Here is a 13,682-nt window from a genome sequence, read left to right as displayed (position 1 = left end):
CAGATCACAACTGTCATGCAGCATCATCATATAACATTATATCACCATCAATCTACTGCATGATATCTTTTCATATCAAAATTAGACTTAAGCAGGTGGGAAAAACCAGATTTAAGCCCTTGCGGACTCGAAAATTCTAACAGTCTTTGCAAGTCTTTCATATCTTTTGAAGATTGGATTATCGTGACGAAGTTACAATTAGTTTTTTTTTTTAAATAAAATTTCTGACATGCATGCATGGTATCACAGAAACGCGTTAAAATTCTTTTGGAAACCAATAAAAGCGGCAGACGACATGGCACAATTATTGACTTGTAAATTTTATTTTATTTTTTCTTTGGCCTAATAGTGGTTGTAATTTTCATAGATACAGAGAAAATACGGATTAATTGTAATATGCTAAAGTTCTAGAAATATCTGGGGGCGAAGGTGACTTGTGTTGCATCATCAATCATGCATGCATGTGAATGATATTATAGTTCATGACAGAACCGTTAAATCAGTTGCACCAGATATCATGCCATTGCTTTTGGGATTGGTATATCTATATCAACACAACACTAAGTAGTAAACTTTATCATCATATGTTCATGTCTTTCCCTGCGACTTGGTTCCCTTTTATGAGCCAACCATATTGATCATAAGTAAAACCGATTTCACTAGACGGGTTTATAAAGGTACTGGGTCTTTTGGTTCTGCTTCTTTAAATAACATTTTTTGCTCATAAGACGTTTTCAGCAAAGGCTTCCGCAGTAGCGGAAAGCAGTAATGCTTATGCATTTTGGGTGGTTCGATCCCCATCGTTCTTCTCCTCCTAATATTTAATATTTTAACCCATTAATGCTATCGCTTGAGGAAAAAAAAGACACTTTGCATGTGCTTATGAGTAGTTATGCTACTTCACGCATTGCCAATTAGTTTTATGGTGAAATCTCAACTTCTTTATGGTATCAGAACAGGTTGTCCCGCGTGTGAAGCTCAAAGGCCACATATGCTTCACGTCACCCGATTTGTGTTGTCGACGTGTTAAGCTTGAAAATTAATCACACGTGAGAGATGGGGTTGAGAGTTCAATCCCACATCAGAGAATATATCTTGCATGAGCATATAAGTAGGTGGACTACTCCCCATATTGCTAATTGATTTTATGATGGAACCTCAATTTTCTTCAATTAGAAACATATCAAAAATTTTAGTAATCATGCAAGCACTTCTTGGAAAACACTTAAAGTGTTTCATGAAAGAAACACACTGAAAGTGTTTCTTTTAATAAGGACTTCAAGTCATTTTATACCGCATAATTAAGAACTTTTAACTTTCTAAGTCAAACATTTTCAAATTGATTTTATGATGTAATCTCGAATCTTCAATTAAAAACATATCAAAATTTTTAGTAAACATGCAAGTGCTTCTCGAAAAAACACTTGAAGTGTTTCATGAAAGAAACACAGTAAAAATGCTTCTTTTAATAAGGACTTCAAGTCATTTTATACCACATAATTAAGAACTTTTAATAAGGATTTCAAATAACAGGTCATGTGTTATAACATGAGTGTATAGTAAAATGATGCATGTGCCGGTGTTACGAAGTCACCAAAATACGACTCATAGCAGATCTAAGATTCTTAAACTGTCCAGGTTCCCGTACCTGAAATTACGATTTTGCTTCTTAATTCCGTTATGAAAGTGTACATTGTGGCTGCTTAAAGTCACTTCATCAGCAATATAAAATTAGTGAGTATTAAACTTTGCTAGTAGAAGCAATGTTTGAATTGAAAACAGATTGCTCTAGCTAAATAGCTTGCCCGTGCACGAATGGTATCAAAGTTACACTGATCACGCCGTCTCATAAGCTTAATTATGTTTTTAATAATTTATTTATGATAAGCAGAGTAATTAAGACTATAGGGTGTTGATTAGGTCTAGCAAACATGTCATGTTTATCGTGTTCGTGTCGTTTTCTTGTCAAACTCATTATCTTAACGGATCATGTCGTGTCAAATTTGTTAACGGGATGCTTAGCAGGACCCGATAACGAGTCATATTGTTTCTTATCAGGTTAACGGGTCACGCAATAAATTATTGGACTTAATGGTGGTCATGAGGAGCCGTAATTTACAAGATACAAATTCTGTGATATATTATATACAATTGATTGCTTGTGAATTACAAATTCAATGTTTTCTTTCTCTTGCTTCTATAAACTCGAGTTTGAGCAGTGAATTAAACGAATATTTATAATATTTTTTCATGGGAAAATAATGACCCCTTCAAGAGGGGCTATGTCATTTTCGTTAACAGTTTATTTATCAGAATTTTTATAACTTAATTCGCACAGTAATTTGCTGCTTATTAATTATATACTTGAGATAATCCAGATTTCACTTGAAATATTTCATCACCCAATAGCATTTTGATTCACATAATTAATAATATTTTCTCCTTTTGTACGTGGGTTGTGCGTGTGGGTTGTGCAGAATCCAGAGGAGTGACTCAAACAAAATAGATGACGAACCGAATATTGACGTCATATATAGCAATAATATTAACGCGATATTAACAATATATCAAAAAATATATGTTGAATATGGATATTGTTAACACGATTGAATATCATCATTTACGTTGTTCGAATCCCTTTCCAATTCCTATGCAAACCATGCACAGGACCAAAAAAAAAAAAAAAAAAAAATCAAACAATCAAACAATGATATTCGACCAAAAGAAAATCAAACAGTAATAAAAAAAACAGGATAGCATTTGGGCTTTATATATTCGTATTGGGCTAATTGGACGGGGAATTAGTGGGCTTGCAGAAGCATGTTGCTGAGCCCGTATTCAAACAACGACAACGGGTCTCTAGTGCACATGGTAACTCGATAACGACACGATTCGTTGATATGTCGTCTTGTTTCGTGTCAGATTAACAGGTCATGTAAAAAATTGTTATGTCTAATGTCTAGATTTAGAAAATGATATTTTATTAGGTTCTTAATGGGTGATCCAATAATAATCTGACTCGTTAATGAATTCTTAACAAGTTGACTTGAAATCTGTTATTTTTATATCATATCATATTAATTAATAGATCGGTGTAAAAAGTTATCGACATTAGGCTCAAGAAATTATTGGGTGCAGTTCTGGCTGCATAAGTTTAAGATTTAGTAACAACCATTGAGATTAACCTAACGGCAATAAAAGTGATGTGTAAATATTAAATAACACGTGTGTACACGCACACACACCAAGTCAGCAAATCGTCCAGCTCACCGCCACGTGTTAAATTCAGTTCTCAAAACAATGGACATCAACTAACCCATAACTAGATTTGATAAAACCGGTTGGGTCCCGCCACTGTTTGTTCAGAAATCAGAAAAGCAGAGCATCCAAAGGGAGTCTCCCTCAGTCAACACTCGCAAAGAAAACGTCTCTGAAACTGCGAACACCAATCTCTCTCTCTCTCTCTCTCTCTCTCTCTCTAAAATCTCTAGGGTTTCTCTCTCTCTCCCAGCTCCTCAGTCTTCGAGTTGTTCGGATCGGCGAGCTTGCGAATGCAGAATGCGAGCGACTTGCAGCTCCACAGGTTTGGTTTCAGGCTTCAGCTGTAATTTTCTCGGGAACCAAACAGGTTCTGATTTCTGATTTTTGTTCTTCGAGATTTCAGGTTATAAAGTTCAGTAGCTCCCGTAGAAAGTGAAAGCGTGAGCCTTTTGGTTTATAGAGTAGACGATACATATGGCTTCAGCCGGTACGGCACCTGCTGCTTCGGCGGTTAAAATTCCGGGCGGCAGCGCGATGTTTGCTGATAAGTTGCCGGAGGAGATTAATGACATGAAGATCAAAGATGAAAAGGTTGGTTATTTATTGTTAAATTATTGTTTTTCTGTATTTTTCTATATATATATATATATGTATATATTTGTTTGTGATTTTATTTTGGTGTTGAAAGTTTGTTTCTTTTTTGTTAGGAAATAGAAGCAGCTGTGGTGAATGGGAATGGAACTGAAACGGGGCACATTATCGTGACTACGATCGGTGGTCGAAATGGTCAGCCAAAACAGGTGCATTTTGCTGGATTGCTTCTGGTTGAGATGTAGAACTAAGGAATGGTTATATTACATTATTTTGTGACATGAATTCAAGGATATTCTTTGCTTTTATCACGGGGAGTAAATTTTAGGGTTAGTTTGGATATTGTGGTTGTTGAACTCGTAGCATATGTTGATTATGAGGATGTCGAGAGCGGTCTCTCGACAGAAAGTTAAGGAACTTTTCATAGGCTTATAAGGAGTTGGGCTCCTCCACCCGTTGCCAATTGGTTTTGGGGTGGAACCTCAGCTTCCTTCAAGGTATTAAAGCAGGTCACCGAATATGTGTTTTCCATGTGTTTGGCTTAGAGTGTAGCCACCCACGAGGGCCATGTGTGGAGGTGAAGAGTTGTCGCACATGGGAATGCTGAGGGAACCTTGCATAGGCTTATAAGGGGTTGCCACTCCCACGTTTCCAATTGGTTTTGGGTTGGAACCTTAACTTCCGTTACTGATGTGATATATACAGAAACCATGTGTTCGTAAACTCCCAGTTAGACATTCACTATGGCTGGCCATGGTCAGTGCAGAATATCTAAGTTTCAATAAACAGATGAATTTAACATAAAACCAAAAGACATAGAAGGTCTCACAACTCAGTATTTGTTTAACTCAAACAGGAGTGTTTCAATTTTTGTGTCCTTGGAAGTTAAAATACTACATCATGCTAGAAAGTTGATCCATTTAATAGTGCTGGTTATATATTTAAGTTACTGTATCTCAAACTCATATCTGACATGTCGAAGCTCTTAGTAATAAATCCTCTCTTATTCATTGTGCAGACCATAAGTTACATGGCAGAGCGTGTTGTTGGACAAGGCTCATTTGGTATTGTATTTCAGGTAATGTCTGCATTACAGTTTCTAAGCTAGTTATTATGAAGAGAACGAAACATTTATAATAGGAAGGCTAACCCGTCTTGAATTTCACATATCACTTTGTAGGCTAAATGCCTAGAAACTGGAGAAACTGTTGCAATCAAGAAGGTTTTGCAAGACAAGAGATACAAGAACAGAGAATTGCAAACAATGCGTCTTCTTGACCATCCTAATGTTGTGTCGCTCAAGCATTGTTTCTTTTCTACAACGGATAAGGATGAGCTCTATCTGAATCTCGTGCTTGAATATGTACCCGAGACTGTTTATCGTGTGTCAAAACACTATAGCAAGGCCAATCAGAGGATGCCTATGATATATGTGAAACTGTATACTTATCAGGTAGTTGCTCTTCTTTGGACTCTCTGTAGTAATGGCTGTAGTTTTATTATCATCCACCTTTATCTTAATCTTCTTCTAATTAGTCAATTTGTAGTCCTCACTTGAACAAAACTTTATTTGAAAGGCCAGAAACTAAATAGATAAATATTTTGAGTGCAAAAGTTAATCTAGGAATAAACATGTATGACAAAGCTATTGGGATTTTCAGGAAATATCAATTAGCCGTAGAGTCAATTATTAAAAGTTCCTTTTGGTAACTTTAGTCTGCTCGATTTTCATTTTTGTCAGATTTGTCGAGCTCTGGCATATATTCATGGAGGCATTGGAGTATGCCACAGGGACATTAAGCCGCAGAATCTCTTGGTTCGTACCTGGATATCTATTCTTTTGTACCTTTTCTTTTTATCTTACTTCTTTTATGCTTAATTGTATTTCTGCTACAATTTGTTGTTTCAGGTTAATCCCCATACTCATCAAGTTAAGCTGTGTGATTTTGGAAGTGCAAAAGTCCTGGTATTCTTTTCTTCTAGAGTCTTATATCTTAGTCTAGACATTTATTAGTTTCAGAGCAATATACAACGCATATATGATTGCATAAATCCACATCCCCAAAACAGTTTTGAATGCATTACTGTACTTGTGTTCTTTTTCATGCTCATGCAGATGACGCCAAGTGTTGTTGACCCATTTCTATCATTATCCATGACAGGTCAAAGGCGAACCAAACATATCATATATTTGCTCTCGTTATTATCGAGCACCTGAACTCATATTTGGAGCAACTGAATACACTACTGCCATTGACATATGGTCTGTAGGTTGTGTTCTCGCCGAACTGCTTCTTGGACAGGTAGTCTATACAGTATAAAAAGTTCTACCTATTCTCTTAGTTTTTAGCTAAAGACGAATTCACATTTGGTTGTTTTTTTCCCTCTTTGTTAATGGCGATCCTGGATGCTGTAGCCTCTCTTCCCAGGTGAAAGTGGAGTTGATCAGCTTGTTGAGATTATTAAGGTAAAGTTCTTGTGACCTTCTGCACGGTGGAAAGTATGTATCCATCATGTGATCAATTCAAAATCTTGACCAATTACCTTATGCAATATGAACTGAATTAGCATTGCTTCTATGTAATTAGGTACTGGGCACACCAACTCGTGAGGAAATCAAATGTATGAACCCGAATTATACAGAATTCAAATTCCCACAAATCAAGGCTCACCCTTGGCACAAAGTGAGTTTCTAGCTTCCTTGCTGAGAGAATTTTGCATTTCTTCTGTGATAATTTTGCATGCTATTTTCGTTCTTATGATCTTCTTTGCATGCAGATATTCCACAAGCGCATGCCTCCAGAAGCAGTAGATCTTGTGTCAAGACTGCTTCAATATTCTCCAAGCCTAAGATTCACTGCTGTAAGTAGCCATTTTCTTTCAAAGTCGTTATGCACAAACTGTGAAAGGATGAGGAGTGAGGATTTAGTTCTTCACATCTCTCTTGCTTTCTCTCTCCCTTCACCCCCTCATATCTGAACGGATACTGAGTGTTCAACTTTTCAGAGAATCAGAATTAAGGAAGTAACGGTGGACCTCCATTTCTATTAATAAGAAATGCAAATCACGTTGTCTCCGTGTAATGAACTATTTTATTTTTGTTTTAAATATCAAAGTATCAACTGTACTTGCTTGTTTTGGCAGCTCGAGGCCCTTGTCCACCCATTTTTTGACCAACTCCGTGATCCTAATACTCGTCTTCCTAATGGACGCCCTTTGCCTCCGCTCTTCAACTTCAAGCCCCAAGGTTTGTTCTTCATTTCTGTGACTGCATATGCTTGTCCATGTACATACATGCTGCTGATATTGCGTGCTTCGAATGATGATTGATTATGCAGAGCTGAAAGGAGCAACTCTCGAGCTTCTGTCCAAACTGGTACCCGAGCATGCCCGAAAGCAATGTGCCTTTCTAGGCACCTAGATAACCCTCGCCAAGACAAATCCGTGTGTGTCAACCGTACCATTGTAATGCACCTCCTTCGCTGTATTTATGGTTTTTCGATCCGGCACGTTACACTACTAAGACTCTGTGGAGTGAATGGATCATGTATGTACTAAGTTTATCGACTTAATTAATAGAATCTCTCTCTCTCTCTCTGCAAATTTGATAACTCAGGTGGGTTGATTTGATCGCTGCTAGAGCCGACGGTTGCGACGTACCGTCGCCACCGTCGGCCAATATTTGCTAGCCATGACTGACGATTTGATTTACTTGTGACGTTTGGAAGAAAAGACAACAAAAATACCAACGAAAACATGTTCGAGAGGAAAATAAATAATTAACTGAGCAATTTTACAATCCAAATGAGGAACAATTATTTGCACATTGTGAATGTTAACACCACAAAAATATTATAATTCTTGCTAAAGCTACATTGCTTTTGTTTGCTAAAATTTGGTAATCTTGCAAATTAGCTTCTTGTAATTTCTTGATTAATTACATAAAAGTTGTTAAAAGCAAGAAGTGTAATGTTAAATCTCTAGACATGGAAAGATTATTCGGTGCCATGTGTGTACAAGTTCATGTCTTTTTTTCTCGTCACATGATTAGGTTAGTTATAGGTTATCCCGTCACGTGATTAGATGAGTCAAAAATGAAAAAGTGGTTGAGATAAGAATTGTATATATTTGTTTCTCTGATCACGTGATGAGTTACAGGTGAAAAAGTGGTTGAGATAAGAACTGCTCTGATAGAATATTTATTTCTCTCAGCTTTTGCTTATGTCACCATCCACTAGGGAGTAACAAGAATCTTAATTTCATACTCTCGAGAGTATGAAATTAACTTACTTGCTCATTTCACCACATTTTACCCTCTCACCTAACAAAAGCAAAAGCAGGAATTCCATAAAATGGACCCCACTTTTGCTTTTCCCACTAACATATATTAATCAATTAAATAAAAGAGAGACGCTATTTACACTCCAAAACATAACGTCAGAAACTTTAAAAAACAATGTTGAGAGAGGACCGGAAGCTAATTTTTGTGGACTAATTTGTAAATTTTCGTAAAAAGAAAATATTAAAAAATAAACCGATTAAATTGAGCGGAGTATTTGAAAGAATTTCACCCAACGGCGTGTCGTTGTGCGTGGTTCCAAGCGCGCACCAGGCGCCCGCCCCATCTTCCTTCCTCATCAGAGCTCTGGTTCGCGTTACGAATATGTCCACGGACTGTCTACGCAATTCTATGATTTGACCTGCAACGGCTCTCTCTAGACTCATAGACTTTCTCTCTCTAGATTTCCCTCCACCGAGCTTTTATCGTTTCCCGGCGAATTTCTTCTGCCGGTTCTCGTATCGGCGGCGGAGCTTTCTTCGCATTCTCCGTGCAAGGCCGCAGGGGGAGGCTTTGACGGAGGCGAAGTGCATTGCCGGTATTTACGAGGAGAGCTTATCAGAGAGGCCCCTCCCGCGGAGGTAAGCTTTCTTTGACCAAAGCTGTTTCCTTTTTTGTTTTTAATCGCAATTTTGAGGTGTGGGTAATTACTGGTGGTGTTGTTTTTGTTGTTGGTTAGGGTTTTTATTTTGTGTTCATGTGAAAGATTGGGAATTTTCTTTATGCCACTGATGAAATACACTGTTTGGTTGCCGAGAAAAGTAGGACATGAAGGGATGGAACAGTGGTTTTAGAAATTGTGAAAGATTTTCTTCTGCATTTGCCAACAAATGGGGTTTTACGGCTTACATTTCTAGAGAGTAAAGTTTGTTTTCTATTGTGTTTGGTATTGCAGAAAGATGGATGCTTTAGGGTTTTGTGGATGTTATGATGTCTTTCAAATCCTGAAATTAGGAAGTATTGTTTTTTTTTTTTTTTGGGGGGGGGGGGTGTGTGGTGTGATGTGGTTGGTTTATTCCAACAGGTTTGGCCGTGCTTAAAGAATGTAAGCAAAATCTGAGTGCATTTAGCATGCTGAGGGATATTTTGAACTTGTAGTGTAGTGGATGCTGTACTCTTGGAAATGTATGCTGCGCCGTTTCAGGATTCTTGAATTTATTTTGAAAGGGGCACTGTTCATTGTATCGTGTTCTTGCTGTATCGTGTCAAGTACTAGTCAACTCCAATTCTAACTCTACACGATACATCATAGTCATGAATATGCAATCTCAATTGTCTACTATAAAGCCTCTTGCAGAAGTTGGGTAATTAATATATTTATTGGCTTTTATAGTCAAAATTTGCAGTTGTTTCGCACTTATTCTTTCTGTGTATTACTTGGACAGCTTGTAAATCGCTGCGTGGGCCAAACACAGCTTACAGAGAAATGGTATTTGTTTTCTGACTAAGTTTTTTATTCATTCATTTCATTTAGTCCTTTGCTAATGTTTAGTCACTCTTCATTTTTAATTTACTCAATTTGTTGGGCTTGACTGACCTTTTTTTTATTCCAAACATGTGGAAATTCGGCAGCTGATTTTTTGGTTTTTTGTATTACTTACGATTTGGACTGTTTAGCTAGTTTAAAGTTGTATTGTTGGTGAACTATGGTTGTAGTGTTTGAGGTGACCCTTAGTTGACTAAAACTATCCTTTCTTCTATATGTAAGAAGAGTCCTTTTACTTCTTTTAATTGTTTACGTGTATATAAACTTTTGCAGGATGGTGAATACAGTAATGATTTTGACTGGAATACTGATGATGAGTTGGAAATTGAGAACTTTACGTTGTCTACTTCAAGTTTGACAGTTGGTGGAGAAGCTATTGTGATATCTGGGGAGGTAACATTTTTGCATTAGTTTTGAAATGTCTTCTTTGATTTGAATATGTTTTTGGAGATGGCTAAAACAATCTATACACTCTCATAGTTTCATCTGGGGCATAGATGAAATACTTCCCTGTTGTGTATGTAATTAACTGCACATAATGCCTCTTAGAGATATTTGGGCATTTCTTCATTGAAAATTTCTGAATTTCTGAATTTACTTCTTTATACTTTTATCACTTTCGATGAGTTTCCATTGTTACATAATTAACACACAATTCCTTTTTCTTCTTGAAGGGGAGCTCATCTGCCGGTCCCTCCAATACCAAAGTTCTTGATCACTTTGTGGGGATGGGATTTTCTGAAAAGATGGTTGTCAAAGCAATTCAGGAACATGGTTAGAGCATTGTGTCATTTCATTTCAGTAAAAATTTTCATATGAATGCTAACACCACTCTGATGGAATATCCAGGAGAAGAAAACACAGATTCAATTCTGGAAACCCTCCTCACATATTCAGTGAGTCAAGATTTCTGCTTTAGATACTTATTTTTTACGATATTGATTATTTGATTTTGTGAGTTTGGTATAACAACACTCAATACTAGTCCACGCACTAAAGGGTTTACATTTATTGTTTGCCGAATATGGCTGTAAGACTCGATTCCTTACTTATTGTATTATCTTGACTAGTATTAAGTGAGTTCTGTTAAATCAAAATCACATGCAATCCTATAAGAAATTATCAAGATGAATGGGTCACATATCTTAAGAACACAAGTTTTCCTGCCCTGAGAGTTTTCTTGATATAATTTTTGCAGGCTCTTGAGAGTTCCCCTGAAGAACAGCAGGAAGTAGAAACGCCGCAAGAAGTAGAAACGCCGCAGGAAGTAGAAACACCGCAGGAAGTAGAACCGCATGAAGTTGATTCCGATGACTTCTTTCTCGATGATTACGATGAGAGCTTTCTGGATGATTTTTCAGACTTGGATGGCTTTTCTGATACCGAGGTAGGTCATTGGCCTTACTAATAAGTTGTATGTTATATTGATTTTTCCCTTTTTGGCCAAGCTTTTCATTTTCTGTTTCCCCAATCCTTCAAACAACAAAAATATTACATCGCTTTCCAATATCATTAAATTGTGTCTCGTACTATTTATGTGCTAATATGCCAATGCACACAGGATAGTGGGTTCGTGACAAAGAGTCAAAGACATGTCACATAAGTGTATCTCATAGAAATTTCATTTACCTATTTTGCAGGAAATCATAAATCCTACATCGGAGGAAGGGAAGATACGGACCTTGGTCAATATGGGGTACACAAGGGAGGAGGCCTCAATAGCAATTGAAAGATGTGGTATACGTTTAGTTTTATATATATGCATAATGTTGATTTGTGTTGCTTTTATCATTTTCCTGTCCACATCTCCAGTTAATTATGCTTTGGTTCTTTTTGGATGATTATGTTGAAATCCTGGAAAATGCTACTTATTTACTTCTGGTATAACTTTAGACTCCAGAAAAATAGATAAAAGTACATTCATTTAGTGTCTATCATCTCACCTTCAATATTTGAAAAATTTATTGCTTCCTTTGTGGGTAGCCGGGATCATAGTTGTGTGCCCACAAGTGCATGTCCACATCTCCAGTTAGCTACTTTTGCTTTGATTTGGATGATTAAGTTGATATCCTGTAAAATGTTGTTTATTTACTTTTGGTATAATTTTATCACGAACCAAATGCATAGTCAGAAGAATTTCTTGGATTATGTTGACTAGAATGTCTTTTATATATGATCTGGGGGCCAAAGAAACATCCTTCCTAGCTATATGCCCTGCTAGGATTCTCGGCAGTAAACCACTTTCTGCTAGTTAAGCCTATGATGCCAAACTTTCTCAAGTCTCCTTCTCTGTTGTAGTAGAATTTTGATTGCCTGTTTCTCCTTCCTTAGCCCTATTTCTCCCTTCAACATTGCAGGTACAGACTCCACTGTTGCTGAGTTGACTGATTTTATATGTGCTGCTCAAATGGCACGGACGGAAGATGTCTTTTTTGCGGTTGAAGAGAAGGTATTTGCTGATATAGAATATGATAACCTTTTTCTGTTTTTTCTTACATAATCACTTTTATAGATCGTGATTGTTGTTTTATTTTTACAGCCTAGATCACATCTAGACAAGAAGAGGAAACTTCTTGAGTTTGAGATGCTAAAGAAGAAAAAGAAGCAGATGCGGCTTGGTGGAAACCAAGGGGATGATGATGAGACAGTTCATCTCCCAAATCCAATGGTTGGGTTTGGCACCCCAAGTGATCCATATGTGCTGACACATAGGACTCTTCCAGAGGCAGCTGTAGGACCTCCATACTTCTACTATGAGAACGTCGCACTAGCTCCTAAAGGGGTTTGGACCACCATCTCCCGCTTCCTGTATGATGTGCAGCCGGAGTTTGTGGACTCAAAGTACTTTTGTGCTGCTGCAAGGAAGAGAGGTTATGTCCACAATCTCCCAATCCAGAACAGGTTTCCTCTCATGCCACAGCCCCCAGACGCCATATCCAAGGCATTTCCTTTGACAAGGAAATGGTGGCCTTCTTGGGACAAGCGAGAAAAGCTAAACTGCTTGCAAACGTGTATTGCGAGTGCCAAGTTGACTGAGAGGATCAGGAAGGCTCTTGAGCAATATGATGGGGAACCACCAGAGCGAGTCCAGAAGTATGTCCTTGATGAATGCCGCAAGTGGAATCTGGTGTGGGTAGGAAGAAACAAGGTCGCCCCACTCGAGCCTGATGAGGTGGAGATGCTTTTGGGATTCCCAAAGAACCATACAAGGGGAATAAGCCGGACTGACAGATACAAGTCACTTGGGAACTCCTTCCAGGTAATGAATTACTTTTACATTTCATTAGCATTTTAATCTCTCTCAAAAGTTTCATAAGTTTCATTAGCATTTTACTGATGATTTGAACTTGTTGCAGGTTGACACTGTGGCATATCATCTGTCTGTGCTCAAGGATATGTTTCCCAGTGGCATCAACGTCCTCTCCCTCTTTACTGGCATTGGTGGGGCTGAAGTGGCCCTTCACCGGCTTGGTGTCCCTCTGAAGAACGTTGTCTCCGTAGAGATATCAGAAGTGAACAGAAACGTTGTGAGCAGTTGGTGGGAGCAAACCAACCAGAAGGGGAGGTTGCAGCACCTTGTCGACGTGCAGCAGCTGAATGGCGATCGCCTTGAGCAGTACATGAGCGAGTTCGGTGGATTTGATCTGGTGGTTGGTGGGAGTCCGTGCAACAATCTAGCAGGCAGCAACCGGCACCATCGTGATGGACTGGAGGGTAAGGAGTCTTCCCTTTTTTACGACTACTTCCGGATATTGGACTTAGTTAAGAGCATGATGGGAAGAAACAATTGATTCGATTCGATTTCCTGGTTACTTGTGGTAATAAACAACAACAACCAAGTCTTATCCCACTAATGCGGTCGGCTGGTTACTTGTGGTAATCCGATTCTATTTAATCCCCCTCTGCAAAAGTTTTGACTTTTGTTCATGAGGAACAAACAATTGTACTAATTGGAGTTTCGAATTTGCTTATAAATGAGGTTTTAGTTAGTGCTCATTCTTGTCT

At 37.9% G+C, this 13,682-nt stretch overlaps 2 protein-coding genes across 2 annotated transcripts; both read left to right on the top strand.

Annotated features, from left to right (window-relative positions):
* Positions 1 to 3,384: 3,384 nt before the first annotated feature.
* LOC126583517 (shaggy-related protein kinase epsilon) lies at positions 3,385 to 7,455 on the top strand. Its single transcript, XM_050247900.1, has 13 exons — positions 3,385 to 3,583; positions 3,665 to 3,852; positions 3,969 to 4,061; positions 4,871 to 4,930; positions 5,033 to 5,305; positions 5,594 to 5,668; positions 5,762 to 5,818; positions 6,015 to 6,155; positions 6,269 to 6,319; positions 6,441 to 6,536; positions 6,631 to 6,714; positions 6,997 to 7,099; positions 7,191 to 7,455. The coding sequence occupies exons 2-13, from the start codon at positions 3,736 to 3,738 to the stop codon at positions 7,271 to 7,273; spliced, it is 1,233 nt and encodes a 410-aa protein (XP_050103857.1). The 5' UTR covers positions 3,385 to 3,583; positions 3,665 to 3,735; the 3' UTR covers positions 7,274 to 7,455.
* Positions 7,456 to 8,427: 972 nt separating this feature from the next.
* LOC126583516 (DNA (cytosine-5)-methyltransferase DRM2-like) lies at positions 8,428 to 13,673 on the top strand. Its single transcript, XM_050247899.1, has 10 exons — positions 8,428 to 8,772; positions 9,577 to 9,620; positions 9,951 to 10,070; positions 10,352 to 10,451; positions 10,527 to 10,573; positions 10,876 to 11,064; positions 11,318 to 11,414; positions 12,035 to 12,126; positions 12,217 to 12,936; positions 13,034 to 13,673. The coding sequence occupies exons 2-10, from the start codon at positions 9,618 to 9,620 to the stop codon at positions 13,466 to 13,468; spliced, it is 1,803 nt and encodes a 600-aa protein (XP_050103856.1). The 5' UTR covers positions 8,428 to 8,772; positions 9,577 to 9,617; the 3' UTR covers positions 13,469 to 13,673.
* Positions 13,674 to 13,682: the final 9 nt, after the last annotated feature.

This window comes from Malus sylvestris, chromosome 9 (assembly GCF_916048215.2).
Source record: "Malus sylvestris chromosome 9, drMalSylv7.2, whole genome shotgun sequence".
Classification (NCBI taxonomy): domain Eukaryota; kingdom Viridiplantae; phylum Streptophyta; class Magnoliopsida; order Rosales; family Rosaceae; genus Malus; species Malus sylvestris.
The sequence above is the reverse complement of the archived record's forward strand: the minus strand, read 5'-3'. Positions and strand labels throughout refer to the sequence as shown.

Bases quoted from the DNA above. Each gene is read 5' to 3' on its own strand.
- LOC126583517 (XM_050247900.1), top strand. From the start codon at position 3,736: ATGGCTTCAGCCGGTACGGCACCTGCTGCTTCGGCGGTTAAAATTCCG. The intron at 5,669-5,761 runs GTTCGTACCTGG...TTGTTGTTTCAG, and splicing joins TTAAGCCGCAGAATCTCTTG to GTTAATCCCCATACTCATCA. The intron at 6,156-6,268 runs GTAGTCTATACA...TGGATGCTGTAG, and splicing joins CCGAACTGCTTCTTGGACAG to CCTCTCTTCCCAGGTGAAAG.
- LOC126583516 (XM_050247899.1), top strand. The intron at 10,452-10,526 runs GTTAGAGCATTG...TGGAATATCCAG, and splicing joins CAAAGCAATTCAGGAACATG to GAGAAGAAAACACAGATTCA. The intron at 11,415-12,034 runs GTATACGTTTAG...TCAACATTGCAG, and splicing joins AATAGCAATTGAAAGATGTG to GTACAGACTCCACTGTTGCT.